The sequence below is a fragment of the Anabrus simplex genome, chromosome 1 (genome assembly GCF_040414725.1).
Source record: "Anabrus simplex isolate iqAnaSimp1 chromosome 1, ASM4041472v1, whole genome shotgun sequence".
NCBI classification, from domain to species: Eukaryota; Metazoa; Arthropoda; class Insecta; order Orthoptera; family Tettigoniidae; genus Anabrus; species Anabrus simplex.
In genome coordinates, this window is record NC_090265.1 from 1,621,085,477 (window position 1) to 1,621,104,454 (window position 18,978).

Sequence of the window (18,978 nt, forward strand, 5' to 3'; positions counted from 1 at the left end):
CGACACTCTTTTGTACACATATCGCAAATATTTCGGATAGCACCATATTTCAAACAAAACTGAACGTGGTTCACAAAGCAAGCGGGTTGTGTTTTAACATAACCGGATTTGTACAAACTATATATCCACATGTTACGAAACCGCGGAGAAGATAGTTGGTTGTGGGTCAATGATTGGGTTTTTAAAATATTGTTGCGCAAATGAATGTTAATATCAGAATTGTATAGTATAATCAGGTCTTAAAAAAATGAACAAATTGTTTCCCTATCCGGAAACCAAGCACACCTAATGGCTGAATCATTCCAGTAGTTCCCTGGAGAATAGTTTTAACAATAATAGTTTTGTTGTTGGGTTTTGATGCTAATATATTTGCTTCACTTTGTGTTGTCCAAAAATTCAAGAGTAAAACACTGTCATTTAGTACATTTTGAAAATAAACATCTTGTAACCACTTTTGAAGTAACTTTTTAGTGAACTTCATGGATGGTGAAGGCAAAACAAATAAATTATCTGCTGTAAACAAGCTTTTTTTAACAATAGGGGCAAATTCACCATCCTTTTCTTTTAACACAACTAACAGTTTAGGTACCAGTTCTTCATTGGCAGAAATTACAAGCTGAATTGTATAGCTGTGTGTTAATGCGTTCAACGATTGTGCTTCTGCTTTAAAAAATTCTCTCTCTTTAAATGTAGCGTATGTCCAGCATGGAACTCTTCATTAAACCCACTTTGTTCTGTGTTAAAAATGCACTTTGAAGAGTGAGTGTTTATTAATTCCGATACCTCTCCTACTAAAATTGTTGTGTTTGATGCAAGGTCAAGCTGATTGGCTGTGTAACTTTTGGTTACAAATTTCGTAACTTTCCAGGAAGCAATATTGAATTTATTTTTAAACTTCCTTACCCAGAAAGTTGAGACGTGGAAGGTATCTTCATGAACATGCCAAGCATTCTTCAAGGCCCATTTTCTAATGTGTACATCATGGACGTATTTGTTGTTGTTCAGCCTCGCCTTTTTTAATTCTTCAAATGTTTCTTTGGTGATAAATTTCAGCCTTTGTGCCACTTGATTCTACTTGTAGCTTCCATCTAAAAAGGTCTGACTGCTGCCATAGCTTTTTAAATTGGTGCTGAATGACTTTAAATGATATTTTTCCCCCTTCCTTTATTCAGCCAATAATCAACCGCACTTTTTTTTTTGTGATACTTATGGTAGCATCTTCTTCACTGTCAGTGTCGGATATTGCAAATTCATTGTTTTTAATAACATTGTTATTGTTAGGCAAAACTAACGTCTCCTCATGTTCAATGGTGACCTGCACATCACCAACTTTTTCTGCAATAAGGCCTGTAAACAAGGATCATGATCCAGTCTTGGCTCACATCTACTTTTGCCATGAGAAAATGTAAAAAAGTTTTTACTTATGGTACAGTTCAAGACCCAATTCTCTTTCACCAGGTGTTATTTGGCATTCATAGTAATCACTTTCAGCAAAGCAGCTTTGTGGACAAACTACCACATTTCAAGGATTAAAATTTGGAAAGTGTTCCAATTGAACATCGTCGTTGGCAATTTCTGACATTTGTAAATAATCTGACTGTAAATTAAAGTTTTTAAAATTATTTGTTGTCTGTGCCAGTAAAACAAAAGAAAACAGGCAAAATGAAATTGTCACACTTACATGGCTTGATGATGGAACGTTAGGGACCTATTCATCCCAAAAATCAGGTTTCTTTTGCATGGCCCTATGGAACTGATAAGAGAGTGAAGGGATGAAGGGAAGGTGGGGAATGCAATGCAACATGGCAGGTCTCTGCCTGGTGGCAGCGAGCCATTGCGTGCTCCACGCTAATGCCGTTGCCGGCAGGTTTTCGGCGTTCAGTATAGGCATTCAAAATTGAAAGTGGCCCATGTGATTTTCACTATGTCATTGTACAACTTTGTAGGAATATTAAGTACTAAATTTCAACCAAATTAGAATTTTACACCAAAATCCGTTCCCTTATCAGTAAGTTGAGTGGCCTAAAATAAGAGGAGCTTTGGCGAAGTAGATTTTTAGCCAAACTCCTGATTTGTTAGCAACCTCACTGCTTTATCTATACAACAGAATGGTCTACACCTGGTAAAAGCAAATACTGCTGGTTCATATTGGAAACAAATGGTTCTTTGTACAGCTTGCTGAGTGGGGATGAAAGCATTGTGTGTGAGGGGCAGGGTATTTTTGACATTTGACCTTGCTCACTAGAGCTTTAGTAAACATTCCAGTTCCATGTTGTTTGTTATTGAAAGGAGCAAGACCATTATAAGAACAAGTTTATGAATATTCTGTTAGTTTATGGCAAAAGTCAAAGAAATAGATTTGTTTTGTGGGACTACATAATTTGCACTACATTACCTGATAACAGGGATGATATTGTGGGAAGAATTGATTGATTGATTGATTGATTTATTTATTTATTTATTTATTTATTTATTTATTTATTTATTTATTTATGAGCTCAAGGTCACAAATAATCGTAATTTCGGAAGTGTTAATGATTTTTTTTTTCTCTCTCTTTCCAATTTGATTGTGATTAGTGACGGGCAGAACTAAATATAATGCATTCGAGAACTAGAGGATTGATACTTTCGAAACCATATTTTTGAGTTCAACATAACCTTTAAAAGTCGATGTAGGCCTAATTTACGCAATACAAGATTTCCATAAACTAACTAAGAACAGTATACCGGTGACCAAATTACAATGGATGATTAAAAAAAAAAAAGATTTTGCCATCATGTTGGATGCTTTTGTAACTAATGTGCTTTATTTTATTAGATTAGAGAATCAAAAACTACCTACTTGTGGTCGATTGTTGTTTGGCTTGGCATAACGTGTATTAGATTTTTCAAAAAGTTTGGCTGATCAAAGTTGCTGAACTGAAAGAAGTTTTCAAAGGAAACTGATGAAGTTCCCCCGGTAAAATTGAATGTAAAGTTTCGAGAGTTTTAAGTCGCGTACCGGTAATGAACGTTTGAAAGCCCTGCGGTCTAACTTGCCTGCCTCTTACTCGGAGAACTCTGGTTCGATTACTGGCCAGGTCAGGCATTTTTACCTGGATATGAGGGCTGGTTCCGGGTTCAGTCAGTCTACGATTATCTTTAATTGAGGAGCTATTTAATGGTGATATGGTGACCCCGGTCTAGAGAGCCAGGAATCACGGCCGAGGATTCGTCACACTGACCATACGTGACCTCGTAATCTGCAGGCCTTCGGACCGAGGGTGGTCGCTTTGTAGGCGGAAGGCCCATTGGGGCTGTAAATTGGTTTGATTTAGGGGAGTCTGTAAGATTATAAGTATACACATTTCATTTTTGAGGTGTTTAGCCAAATTGTTGATGGTTCATTCGTTCCCGGATTTTCTGTTTTCCCATGTTGTACGATTTTTTCCCGTGATCCCTCCCAAAACAGGGAATAGAGGTTCTAATGTAGTGAGGAAAAGCATGTAAGTCTAGTCAGGAGTAAACAATAATACAATAGATTAAGATTAATGAAAAAGTATAGGATAAATAGGGAGTAGAATATACATACATACATACATACATACATACATACATACATACATACATACATACACACACATACATTATCATTATAGACTGTTATGCCTTTCAGCGTTCAGTCTGCAAGCCTCTGTGAATTAACTAAACGTTTCCACAATCCTCTGTTCGCAACTAATGCTGTGGCCTCGTTTAGTTCTATACCTCTTATCTTTAAATCATTAGAAACTGAGTCTAACCATCGCCGTCTTGGTTTCCCTCTACTCCTCTTACCCTCCATAATAGACTCCATTGTTCTCCTAGGTAACCTATCCTCCTCCATTCGCCTCACATGACCCCACCACCGAAGCCGGTTTATGCGTACAGCTTCATCCATCGAGTTCAATCCTAAATTAGCCTTTAACTCCTAATTCTGACTACCCTTCTGCCATTGTTCCCACCTGTTTGTACCAGCAATCATTCTCGCTACTTTCATGGCTGTTACTTCTGAATAAGATATCCTGAGTCCACCCAGCTTTCGCTCCCGTAAAGCAAAAGTTGGTCTGAAAACATACTGATGTAAAGACAGTTTCATCTGGGAGCTGACTTCCTTCTTACAGAATACTGTTGATAGCAACTGCAAGCTCACTGCATTAGCTTTATTACACCTTGATTCCATCTCACTTACAATATTACCATCCTGGGAGAACACACTACCTAAATACTTGAAATTATCTACCTGTTCTAGCTTTGTATCACCAATCTGACATTCAATTCTGTTGAATTCCTTACATACTGACATCAATTTAGTCTTCGAAAGGCTAATTTTCATACCATACTCATTGCACCTATTTTCAAGTTGCAAGATATTAGACTGCAGGCTTTCAGCACAATATGCCATTGAGACCAGGTCATCAGCATAGGCCAGACTGCTTACTACATTTCCACCTAACTGAATCCCTCCCTGCCATTTTATACCTTTCAGCAGATGATCCATGTAAACTACGAACAGCAAAGTGAAAGATTACAGTCTTGTCCAACCCCTGTAAGTACCCTGAACTAAGAACTCATTCTACCATCAATTCCCACTGAACCCTAATTGTCAACATAAATGCCTTTGATTGATTTTAATAAACTGCCTTGAATTCCATAGTCCCCAAGTATGGCAAAGATCTTTTCCCTCAGTACCCTGTCATATGCTTTCTCTAGATCTACGAAACATAAACACAACTGCCTATTCCTCTCGTAGCCTTTTACAATTACCTGCTGCATACTGAAAACCTGATCTTGACAGCCCCTCTGTGGTCTGAAACCACACTGGTTTTCATCCAACTTCCTCTCAACAAATGATCGCACCCTCCCTTCCAAGATGCCAGTGAATACTTTGCCTGGTACACTAATCAATGAGATAACTTGATAGTTGTTGGAATCCTTCCTGTTCCCTTGCTTATAGATAGGTGCAATGACTGGTTTTCTCCAATCTAAAGGTACCTTACCAACACTCAATGCTAATCATTTTATTCTGTGAAGCCATTTCTTCCCTACCTTCCCACTATACTTCACCATTTCAGGTCTAATTTCATCAATTCCTCTGCTTTATGACAATGGAGTTTATTTACCATCCTTTCCACTTCCTCAAGCGTAATGTCAACAACATTATTTTCCTCCTCCCCATGAGCTTGGCTGTTCGCAACACCACCAGGATGATTTCCTTTTACGTTGAGAAGATTGTTCAAAACATTCCCTCCACCTCTCCAGTGATTCCCTGGGATCTATTATGAGTTCACCTGAATTACACAAAACACTATTAATTTCCTTTTTCCCTCCCTTCCTAAGATTCTTTATTACTGTCCAGAAAGGTTTCCCTGCTGCTTGACCTAGCCTTTCCAGGTTATTACCAAAATCTTCCCAAGACTTCTTTTTGGATTCAACAAGTATTTGTTTCGCTCTGTTTCTTTCACCTACGTACAATTCCCTATCTGCCTTGGCCCTTGTTTGGAGCCATTTCTGATAAGCCTTCTTTTTACGTTTTCAAGCTGCTCTCACTTCATCATTCCACCAAGATGTTCGCCTTTTCCCATCTTTACACACAGTTGTTCCTAGCCGTTCCCTTGCTGTTTCTACTACAGCATCCCTGTATGCCACCCATTCTCTTTCTGTATCCTGAACCTGCTTACTGTCTACTGTTCAAAACTTCTCACTAATCATATCCATGTACTTCTGTCTAATTTCCTTTTCCTGGAGATTTTCTACCCTTATCCGTTTGCAGACATTTCACTCTCTCTATCCTAGGCCTAGAGATACATAGTTCACTACGTATCAGATAGTGGTCTGTATCATCAAAAAATCCCTGGAAAACTCGTACATTCCTAACAGATTTCGTGAATTCGAAGTCAGTTAAGATATAGTCTATTATGGATCTGGTACCTCTAGCCTCCCATGTGCAGCAGTGAATAGCTTTATGCTTGAAGAATGTATTCGTAACTGCTAAATCCATACTAGCACAGAAGTCCAGCAAACGCTTCCCATTCCTATTAGCTTCCATATCTTCCCCACATTTACCAATAACCGTTTCGTATCCTTCAGTCCTGTTTTCAACTCTTGCATTGAAATCGCCCATTAGCACTATCCTATCCTTGCTGTTGACCCTAACCACAATGTCACTCAATGCTTCATAAAACTTGTCAACTTCATCCTCATCTGCGCCCTCACATGGAGAATACACTTAGACAATTCTCATCGTAATTCCTCCAACTGCCAAATCTACCCACATCATTCGCTCATTTATGTGCCTAACAGAAATTATGTTGCATGCAATGGTATTCCTGTTAAACAGCCCTACCCCATACCCCTAGCACCTGTCAAGTACACTTTATAATCTCCTATATCTTCCTCGTTATTTCCCCTTACCCGCATATCACTTACTCCTAGCACATCCAGATGCATCTTCTTTGCTGAAAAAGCCAGTTCTACTTTCTTTCTTCCATTAGCCCCATTAATATTGATAGCTCCCCATCGAATTCCATTTCGTTCACCAAGTTGTTTCCAAGGAGTCGCTCACCTGTCAAAAGGGAGTGGGACTCCATTACTCCCATAGGTTCAAGGCTTGCTTAAAATGTTCTGAGCTCGGTAAATTCATGAGGCAGGATGCTACCCTACTTGCACATAGTCCAAGTGAAGATTTTTCCTCTAACGGGTTATGGACCACTGGTGGATTGTATAGTCCTAGCCGCCTGAGCACAAGGAGGGCCATGACAAAGAATATGTCCGAGATGCCCACTCCCATTCCATAGCAACTGATATCCCGACTCTCAGGACCACTTACTAGGCCACTCAACCATTGTCCATGGTTCACGAACTAGGACGTGTGTACAATAACTCACACTATGAATGTTCAGGTTAATACTACAGTATCTACTAACTAGCTTAAAATAAAACTTACTGTTGAATATGAGTCCAAAAAAAAAAATGTACTGAATATTACTATGTTACAATCTCAGTTCAGTTATTATGTTGCTATCTCTTACTAGGACAGTAAGTGAAAGTGTTGCACCCTCTATCTTGTGGAGGGTACAAGAAAACATTATGTGGCATATGTATGCAACAAGGGTTAAGCATTTTGAACATAGTTTGTAAGTAAAATGGTACTGCACAGTAATAAAATTACACTTTTTATTTTTCTCTTCATTCCATTTCTCTCAAGGCTTTCTCCTTTAGACTAGATCATCTCATTCAACAGATAAAGTAAAGAGGTTACTGACACATCGGTAGTTTGGCTAAAATTCCACTTCTACGAAGAACCTCTTACTTGAGACCATCCTACTTACTGAGTTGTTTGTATCTGAAGTACACTGTATAGTACGTTGATTTTCTCCAGTTTGTGTCCTATAAAATTCATGCAGTAGAAGTCCGTTATAGCGAGTATGGGATATAACGAGAACCCCGTTTTAATGACAGGTTTTTTATGTCCCTTCAAAATTCCTATATTAAACTGTACAATAGCCTTCTACAACAAGAACCCTTTCACTGAGTCATCTGTTATTATGAGAGATTTTAACATGTTTTATTTTCCGTTATCGGTATTTCTACATTTCATTGCAAAAAGCTAGCAGAAAACTATTGATTACTTTTTTCTGCGTAACTCTCAATATTCAACGAACTAAAGTACGGTAAATATTTGTATATTACTGTGATCGTTTTACACAATTAGATTACAAAACCTTCCATGGAAAGGTTGACAAATATTGCAGCGGCGGGTCCCTTGCCAAGTCTTTTATTGGCACCATTATACTTCAGTTCGTATCAAGCATTCACTTGAAAACATGGATGACATTGGCACTTTTTAAGCAATGGCTTCGGGCATTTGATTCGAGAATTGGATCAAAGAACAGAAAAGTCGTTCTTTTTATAGACCATTGCCCCACTCATACAAATGTTGAGCTACAGAATATTGAATTGGGATTCCTACCACCGAATTGTACCAGTGTGCTACAACCACATGATCAGGGGATATTTAAACTCCTTAAACATCGCTTTCTTTGCATACTGGTCAACTCATTGATGCGTAGGCTTGGGGTGAAACGAGTACTGAAATGGAATGTATCGGAAGCTATCCGAGTATCGCAGTGTAGTGGGAAACCATATCTCCCGCTGCAATTTCGCATGTTTCAGACATGTTGGCTTCTGTCAAAGTGAAACAGAAAGCGAAATTATTGAGGAGGAACTTCCTCATCTCAAAGTACCAGATAGCTGGAACGTGTTCCTTCCCAGCTGGAAGTCACCTGTCAATTTGACGATTATGTAAAAGCTGATGAAGGTGTACCTGTGTGTGGGCATCTGAATGAGAGTGAAATTCTTGAACTTGTTAAGCCTACTATCTCACATGATGAATTATATGCATATGCATACAGTTAGCTTTAGCACTTGAGGGGAGCGGTCGACGTAGAACGGGCAAGGAGGCCCCCTATTGTCAACACATAATCAAGTTCAACTTGCATCATCGGTATAACTCCACCTTCTAATCAAGAAAACTATTTTAATGTGGCATTACCATCATGCTGTTTTATGTACAATATACATATAATTTTATTCGCACAGCCACTCATGTTGTTTTATAATTGGACAGTTCGTTGTTTTTAACAACAATTTAATCTGATTTTAACTGGACTTCATGCTTCATATAATGTTCATGCCGCACCATTTTAACATTCAAGATTGACAAGGCGCCATCACACCGCATCACTGGATCCAAAGACTTTTTATTTACTTATTTCAGCGTGTCCTCACCTTATCTTGAATGTTTTGTATTTGTGACTGAAGATGTCCCATAAGAGGACGAAACATGTATCACGAGTATAATCTAATGTAGTCTTTTTAATAAAGACAATTACAGTTTTGTAATGGTGGAATTATAAATTCAAATTTTCACAAGTATTGAACTGAAAGAAAAAAGTGATGGTGTACAACAGGTATTTTTAGTCGTGTTTCTGAAGGCTAGATGTAAATTGAACACGATCTATCATCCATATTGATTTCTCTCTACGTCCGCTACCCACAGTAGCCAACTGCCGATTATTAATCCCCGTTGACTGGTGAAAAGAAATATTCAAGTTTGAAACGAGAGAAAACGTGCCTTCATAATTCTTCTTCTTATTCTTCATAATTGCGTAAATAATGTGACAGATAGCTTTCGTTAGCTTGGTCAAAATAAAGGCTGAAATAAACAACTGATTTCAGTAATAACTATGTAATTGGCCTTACGTACCACCAACTACTTTTACCAGTTTTCGAAGATGCCAAGGTGCCAAAATTTAGTCTCGCAGGAATTCTTTTACTTACCAGCAAATCTATAGACACGAGGCTGAAGTATTTCAGAACCTTCAAATACCACCGGACTGAGCCAGGATCAAACCTACCAAGTTGGGGTCGGAAGGCCAGGGCCTCAACCATCAGAGCCACTCAGCTCGGCAGTTGATTTTAGTACTAGGTACAGTAAATAAATAAAAATATGATACATCTCAAGATATGACAGTACGTATCACTGATTTCAGAGGTTAATTTATTACCATGTCAGGTTAAATTTCAGAAAGTCTGTTCCCTCATAAATTTACAGCAAAATTATTATTATTATTATTATTATTATTATTATTATTATTATTATTATTATTATTATTATTATTATTATTATTATTATTATTCTGGGACATACAATATGTTTCTATGATACGTGCATGGTGAAGTATTTGGTTTTTTGCGTATCTTTTCTGAACTTTAGGGAAAATTGGGTATAACGGCAATCCGCTATAGCAAGTAAATTTTTTGCCGTTGTAAATTCTCACTATAACGGACTTCTACTGTATTAATAAATCTGAATATTCTTGAATATCTCTTGTGTATGGATATGGCAACCCCATTTCACAGCAAACAACTGCTGCAATTAGCCTCCTAAGAAATGGCAGACTTTACTGCAGGTCCCATGATGTGTTCTTGTGACTTAATTACCTGCTACATATTAAAAGGAAGATATTTGAAGATTTTCTGCAGGCTGGTGTTGCCTATTACTGTTCAGGTCAAACCCAGGTATTGATCCTCGATCGATCATGTGTCTCGTGTGTGGAAGAAGGCAGCCACGGCTGCCTCCCAAGAATGATCCAAAAGGAGACAACACGGCAATCAATAACAGACAGAGTCCAAGCCTGCACGGGCATGTGCAGAGAGCGAGTAGTTTTAAGACAGATGCATACTCAGCCGTGCCAATTTCAAAGTCTATCAATAATGGACATTACAACAATGTGTATATAATTCAAATTATGATATCAGAATATGAAATCTGGAGCATAGTTTAGGGTAGGCCATGGAATATGAAATAAAAGTAAAAATATCACACAAATTTCTATACTCAAGAGTAGAGCCTTTAACAGGGAGATCTCTCTCTAATTCACATCTCAAATACTATGTTTGTGTTGCCTCTTGAATCATATTATCACTCACATCACTGTCGGAGTCAAAACACTATGAAAAGGAAAAACTTGGTGAATATTGGCACCACTAGAAAAGAATATCTAAAACTCCTTTCTCTCAGTCCATATTTCTGCTACATGTAGCCTTACATTTAAAACAGAGAATATCTCTGCCTAATAGTGGTATATATACCATAAATAACGAAGTCTTTCATTTTAACCACAATGTATTGTTTACAGAGGATATTTAATGTTTTAGTACAAGAAGACTGCAGAAACTTTACAAATGTATACATTAAGTAAAATTCTCATTGCAAATTAAGGTATAGATTTTGAATGTACATAACCTGTACTGAGAAATTTATTAGAATGTTTCCAGAGCACTGACAGTGCTGTTGTTGTTACCATCAACCCCACTGTCGGCCCAGAGCACTGACAGTGCTGTTGTTGCTACCATCACCCCCACTGTCGGCAGCCCTGAAAATGTTTTTCTGTGGTTTCCCATTTTCACACCAGGCAAATGGGGCTGTTCCTTAATCAAGGCCATGGCCGATTCCCTCCCACTCCTAGCCCTTTTCTCTCCCATCGTCACCATAAGAACTATCTATGTCAGTGAAACATGAAATGAATTGTTAAAATAAAATAATTATGCTACCATCATGTAGTTTTTTTTTTTTGTTATTTGTTTTACGTCGCGCCGACACAGATAGGTCTTATGGCGACGATGAGGCAGGAAGGGGCTAGGAGTGGGAAGGAAGCGGCCGTGGCCTTAATTAAGGTACAGCCCCAGCATTTGCCTGGTGTGAAAATGGGAAACCACGGAAAACCATCTTCAGGGCTGCCGACAGTGGGGCTCGAACCCACGATCTCCCGAATACTGGATACTGGACGCACTTAAGCGACTGCAGCTATCGAGCTCGGTATCATGTAGTTTAAGGATCAGGCTAACACATGGCACTGATTTTGAAAAATATTTTTAACCCATATGATGTTTCTTGCTTGTCCTCTAAAATTTTGCCTTGTGATTTAATAAGATTGTTTCTGGGAGAATGTCACTATTCAATCACCAACATATGCTGTAATAAAAATATTTCTTTTCAGATGGTATGGTGGATTGCTCTGACAGTGAATGTTGCTCTCATCCAACATGTACTGATCACATTATGTGTTTGGCATCCAATGATCCCGTGGAGGTTCTTCTGCGGAAACAGCCGCCATCTGTGACTGCATCCTTCTACCAGAGAGTTAAGTTTCTAATTGAGGAGAATAGTGTCCAGAGCTATGCTCATATGGATGAATACAGTGAAAGGTAGGAATACCATCCGTAATAATTTGTTAGTAAAATAACAGAAATACAATTTATTCTTATAAATTTATCATTTTAAGATTTCATAAAAGAAGATGGAGTTTAACAAATCATGTACCATACTGTATATGACTATAGATTTAAAGTTTAAAAATTTGTGAAAAGTAGTGCAACAGCAAATTAAGGGCCATGACCTGGCAAGACAAGTGCTACCCAGCCAATTGGCCTGCAGGTGCTGAAGTGCCTCATGGTCAGCATGATGGCATCCTCACCCATATTTTTTGGTTTTCATGACCAAAACTATAGATTTTACATCCAGAAAATCTGAACACCTGGATGAATATACTTGTTTATTTTTTCTGTATTTAGCAGTTTAGATACGAGAAAAGATTTTGCAGATTTAATCCACTATGTAGTACATGGGGAATGTGGAGATGATGATGATGATGATGATTATTATTATTATTATTATTATATTATTATTATTATTATTATTATTATTATTATTATTATTATTATTATTATTATTATTATTATTATTATTATTATTATTATTATTATTATTATTATTATTATTATTATTATTATTATTATTATTATTCAGAATTCAAAGTATTTAACTGTCATTTTAGTTGTGTTTTCAGGGTAATAGTAATTCATTTTTTTTATTCTTACAGGATCATTAAGATTATACCTATAATTTACCAAATGTAATGTATTTGGCTTAGTTTCTGAAAAAAAAAATATTGAAAAAGTTATTTTTGGCCATTATTAGTTTATAAAAATAAAATTTAACTTAATGCAAAGTTATGTATCTATATATGTATGTATTGATCAGTATTTTAAATTATGTAGGAAACCCTACATTTGGTACATTTTTTCAAAGTTACTGCAAATGGAAACAAATACTACACATAGTCTTTACTTAATTATTTACATTCATTCATAATATTTCATATTTGTTACATTTTCTTTCATTAGATGTACTATGTATTTACGAAAGGATATCAAAGAGTACCAACATGGGCATACAGTTTAGCATGTATGTATAAAATGATTCCCATGATTTTGCACATTTAGTGCACATTTAGCAAAGACATTATTTAATGCATTCAGTTACAAATACTTCATTAAATGATGATAAACCATACTAGTTCTGGAAAATGCATGTGATTTGATAATTTTACAATATATGATTGACAAGCTGAAAGTGATATTATAAAATTTTCATACATCATTATATCTCTGGAACTATTATAATGCAGAGGTAAAATGGTATAGCTGATTCACATACACACTGTTGTTGAAAAATAGAGTACAGTACATGAAAGTGTATGCCCATGATGCTTCAAAATGAAGACTCTATCTGATATCCTTGCATAATATGTTTACCATACATTTTGAGATATACCTACCATGTTAAACTCCATCTTCTTTATAAAATATGTTTATTTGTTCATGCTTCAATGTTTTAGCCTCCTTGTTAATTTTCTTTTACCAAAAATGATTATTCCTGTTCCATCATAGTTGTTTCATTTATTTTTGTTTGATGAAGGAAAAAAAATATTTGTTTCCCTACTTTATTGAATACCAAATTTTCATGATTATCCTCCCCTTATTACCCCTTGCTCAAGTCATGATATGAAAAACCATACCCTATAATCAATATGTAACATAATGAACATGGATATTTTTTTAAAAGCAAGACCAATTTATCTTACTTACTTTTAGAGTACAAGAAGTCAGGAATAACATTTTACAAAATGTGCCCTTAGTTCACTCCATATTCACCAATCAAGGATTTTAGAAGGTTCTTTCAGATTTTAAAGAACAGAAGATTTATGATGGCAGTTATTATTTATATCTGATGACAAAAGAATAAAAATCATGAATTTTCTAAAATAATTAATAGTAATAATACAGTAATAAAGCCTCAGTGGCTCAGGCGGCAGCATATTGGCCTCTCACCGCTGGGTTCTGTGGTTCAAATCCCGGTCACTCCATGTGAGATTTGTGCTGGACAAAGTGGAGGCAGGACAGATTTTTCTCCGGGTACTCCAGTTTTCCCTGTCATCTTTCATTCCAGCAAGACTCTTCATTATCATTTAATTTCATCTGTCAGTCATTAATCATTGCTCCAGAGGAGTGCGACAGGCCTCGGCAGCTGGCACAATTCCTATCCTCGCCACAAAATGGGGGCTTCATTCATTCCATCCCTGACCCAGTCAATGACTGGAAAACAGGTTGTAGGTTTTCAATACAGTAATAATTAATTTCAAAAATATATATATATATATATACTAGAGCATGTAAGAAAAGTGGAATTATAATGATGCTAATAAATGGTAGGGAATAAGTAATTTGCCAAAGATCAAAGGTGTTAAAATTTTACTCCATTAATTAATCAAATGTAATTGAATACCATTCGTACAATTAATATAGAATTGATCATAACAATGTTTCAGAAAAATGTTTCTGAATTTGTTTGTAAATGGAAGGTAATCTCTTCTCAGGAACCACTCAACCAATGTCAGTCATTCTTTCACCTTTAGAAAAAGTACTTCTTCCAGATTATTATTGGCAATATAATTATTCTAGCATATCTGAAGAGTAAGTAATTTAAATAAAAAGTGTGGCAGTCAACAATATTTTGTATTAGGAACCCTTCAGAGTGATTAATCTGCCTAAACTATTACAGATCCATGAAAATTATATGGGTTACATCTGTAACTCTCAGTGAAATCCACAAAAAGGTCTGCAAAGGCATAGGTTTATTTTTGATAGATTACTCACAACAAGCACTTTAATGGTTATCGTTCTTATGGTTCATTAAACAACAAATTTGTATTTTGGACCAGTAATACACAAGAAACGTTAAAGAAAGTAATATCCCACATGCACCCACACCCTACCTATGTTCATACAAGCAAGTTTCACACAAAATAAAATTCTGTGAGAGCAAAGTCACAGGTAAGAGCTAGTACTTTGTAAAGTAATAATCCTGCAGAGGATTTAGGAAATGATTTCCTTTTCAGAATGCTAGAATGCTAAACTGTAGGAGAATGCAAGAAAAAAGATGTGCTATGCATACTGACAGTATCAACCTTCTATGGCCAATAAATGGGATTCCTTTCAGTAGTGACCATATCAGACATTTCTTTTAATAGATTTTAAGATCTCAACCACTCATGCTTTTAAAAAGGAGAAATATTTCTACACAACCCTGTGTTATAGCATACTCAACTGAACTTCTCAAAGTAAAAAAAAATTAAATGTTTGTAGATGGAATAAAAGTAGTACCTAAAGGGTTTTTGATCTAATAAAGGAGGAACTGTGAAGCTGAGTTCACTTTCAGATATGTTAGGTACTTGCTAGTCTATAACAGAAACACGACTTAAAAAAGATTACAGATGAAACACGAGAATCTCTTGATCTGCTTTCTGTTCTGACACCCCTGAAACTATTTCAGGTAGTAACTGGAGAAAGTGATGATGAGACAAGTTGTATCGCAACAGCTTATGATTCTTCTTCTTCTTCTTGTCCCTATCTGTTCTGGATATCGGCAACCATCATGGCTGTGCTTTCTCTGTTTGAACTGCTTGGAGTAACTCTGCTGATGTTCTACATGTCCAGTCTCTGAGCATCTCTGCCGATGTTTTGCAAGTCCAGTCTCTGAGCTTTTTCAGCCTGGAGATTCGTCTCCTGCCAACACCTGTCATTCTAGGTATTATTCCGTGCAGCATTTCTTGCAGCAAATGGTATCTGTTTCAATTTCTCATTATGTGACAGATACTGAAGCTTTCTTGTTTTTAGAATGGTTGGTACTTCCATAATCTTTCTCATACTTCGAAGGATCTCTGCATTTGTGACCTGATCTGTCTATGACACTCTTATGATCTTTTGGTAGGGCTACATCTCAGAGGCCTCTAATTTTTGTCACAGTCCATTTTTCAACATCATATAGAGAACAGAAAACGCACAGCAGTGAAGAAATCTCATTTTTGTGGCTAATGTTAACTCACGACTTTCAAACAGTTTTGCCATGTTGTTGAACACAGTCCTGGCTTTACTTCATCCAAATTATCCCATTAATCATTAACGATGGTACCGAGATATGTGTATTTCTGCAATTGTTCAACAGGTTTCTGATCGATAGCTACTCTTACAATTACCTTTAGATTAAAGACTGGAAAATCAAGAGAAGCAGAAAATATTGTGCATGAATGAATGATCTGACAAAATCACTATGAAATAATTTACAAACCAAACTCAGTAGTCCCTTCAGTTATATTCCAGTTCTTACTAATTGCCAGCTCCTAAAACACTTTGCTTCACAATTGACTAGACCATGTCAGAAGTGCAAAAAAATCTAAAAATTTGTACTAAATAGTCTTTGATGACCTTGCATTTCTAATGAGAGAAGTGTGTGGAGCAGAATGCTCAGTGGAACAATCTCTGGACATCAAGTACAAAGGGGTCTGTCACAAGAGATTTATTTTTTCCCCGACATATATAGCCGGCTCCAGTGCAAAACATTAGTGCCCAAATTAATTCTCACTCAGTTTCTCTCCAGACATGGAAAGTTTAAGTACTACTTTGAATGTCTTAAAATTAATATTGCAGAATATTGTGCTTTTGTGGGACTTCTTAAACAGTGGACCATTTACAGTTTGACGGTGCCATGTTTGGAAGGACAAGATTCGATCTTGAACGTCACCTAAACAGTTGTAATGTGGAACTCTCAAAGCCAATATACCATCTGTATTTCCAATTAAGATATTTATTGTGATGACAATTTACAAAAAATTACCATTAAATAATAGAAAATATTGACTAAATAAATAAATAAATAAATAAATAAATAAATAAATAAATAAATAAATTAGTAAATAAATAAATAAATAAATGATCCATCCCCATTAATTCACTTCTGTCAGGACATCTATGAATAATTTGGTTTATTTTCTGAAAGGATAATGGTAGGATGAAATTAAACTGAATGGACATCACAATCAGAGTTTACTAATATTCTGTATCCTACCTAATTGACCAGTGAATCTTCATTACAATAGCTAATTTCTTCTTTATTATATGAGTTACCCTTTCACTCTTTCATTGCTGGCATAGGTTCCTGTCCATGACACCACAGGTAGACAGCCATCTTTTGCAATGCCTGTTATAAGGCTGTTTTACAAATTTTATGTCCCTCGTGACTTTTTTGTATTGTGAATTGTTTCATTATTATCAGTTATATTTGACTCTCTAGTCCAATAAACTAATGTTCTATATGTTGCTCTCCTCTGATAATTGTGTACTTTCTTAAACCATGCATTCAAAACAATCTGCTATATAAATCCTTAATTCTTCTACCTTGTAATATGTATTCTTCACCCATGAACTAACTAAAATCTCAGTGAATGGTTTTGAATGACCATTTGAAATATCTGTTAGTTTTTGTTAATAATCAGTAATTAAATGTAATGTGTACTTGGGGAGACTTATAGATTGATATTCACCAATAATCTAGCACTTCTTCTGTTCATTTGAATCTGTGGAAAAGCTGGGTATGTGATTTTCTCATATCATGTCTTGGCAAAAGCCTAATACAAGTGTGTTTTTGTCTAGTGTTTGACCCTCTAACTTTATGTGTATGTCTCAAATGTCTTTACTACTACGATTACTAATTAGATTCATTGCTCTTTTTATGTCATCTGTCTGCTCTCTCACATTGGTGCAGCTAAGGGTAGAGTAAGGTGACATGTAGGCTTATTTATGTCTACATAGCTTTATTTTTGTTAGTTTTGATTTTTTATTTAAATTATTTATTTTAATTTTGTAATAAATAGCAAGATGTATCTTTTGTGTCGGTTAGTCATTATATTACTTCAACCAAATCATTCAAATTGTATGTCAAAATTGAGCAAAGTATTATTTTGTGAATCTCCACATAGTGCATATTACAGTAAAGCCTGTTTTGCACAGCATATTTATCGAAATACAAATATGAACTATGAAAATTTTATTTTCAACTAAACTAACATTTTTATTAATATGCAGGTATTTGTAAAATCTTCACAAAAGAATAAAAATTAATTCCCCCCTGAACAGAAAAAAGTTAGCAGATAGTTCTATAGAATTTACGGTAAGGTAGTACCAGTTTCTGCAGAGCATGTTTTAAATCCTAATATTAAAGCTAGTGCAGAATTGATCATAATTAGATAAACTGGTAAGTTTATATTTATTACAGTTTTAAGTGTTCAGATCTTTGTTTTAACATTATATGAATGGCACATTAGGTAAATAATTAACTGAAATGTATAACTTATACCTTAATGCTAAATCACCTACAAGCATGTTATTCATATAATAAAATATACTGTAAGTGAAAATCTATTAAAGTACTTGAAAAGAGATTAGTCTCTGATCTGAAGAAGACAATAATGAAATGAAACTTTGTAATTTAATGTAGGGCTTTGTTTGAATAATATCCTTTCTTGAATGTCTTTTCTTGAGCTGTTTTAAACTTTTCTTTTAGAGAAGTTGCTGATAAAATATTTTGTTGATAATCAATATTCTGCTTAGAACCTGCCATTGCTGCAGGTGAACCTGCCATTGCTGCAGGTGTTTCCAAATTTATGAGAAATTCTGATTTGCATAGGAAATTACTGTCATATACATTACTGCTCCTAAGAATATATATCTTGCATGAAATATTCTAAGTTTTAAAAAAATGGTATGAGAATATGAACAAAAGTTTGTGACTATTTGTTATATATTTTTGATTAATGGAGATATTTAGGCCTAATGAAGGTATTAGAATCAATTCATAAATATTAGAAGGCAGTCTATTGTTGCCTTTGAGTTAGAAGAAATATTCCTTGGAATGATCCATCCTCATTATTTACAGTTGAACTGCAATATGTGAAAGTACTTGTGAAGGTTCGAATTACTTGAGGTTATCAAATTTTGCATACTACAATGGCTCTAGTTGCTAATGTCACTAATTTTTTTCTACATCTACAATTAATTTTAATACTACGTATTAGATATCATATTAAAAGTCAGTTTTTAAAAAACAGTTTTTGTCTTTATAAGGAACATTCTTATTTAGGGATACTTACAAATTAATATTAGGCCTATCTTTAAAAAGAAAACCATCATTTTCCTCTGCTAGTCTAACAACACACTGTGAGT

General features: G+C 35.6%; 1 protein-coding gene across 1 annotated transcript in view; it reads left to right on the forward strand.

Moving 5' to 3' along the window:
• The window catches only part of Ten-a (tenascin accessory), a 596,228-nt gene that overhangs the window by 73,398 nt on the left and 503,852 nt on the right, over positions 1-18,978 (forward strand). Inside the window, exon 8 of the mRNA XM_068225631.1 lies at positions 11,580-11,787. Coding sequence (XP_068081732.1) covers positions 11,580-11,787 — 208 coding nt within the window. The remainder of the gene's footprint in view (positions 1-11,579; positions 11,788-18,978) is intronic.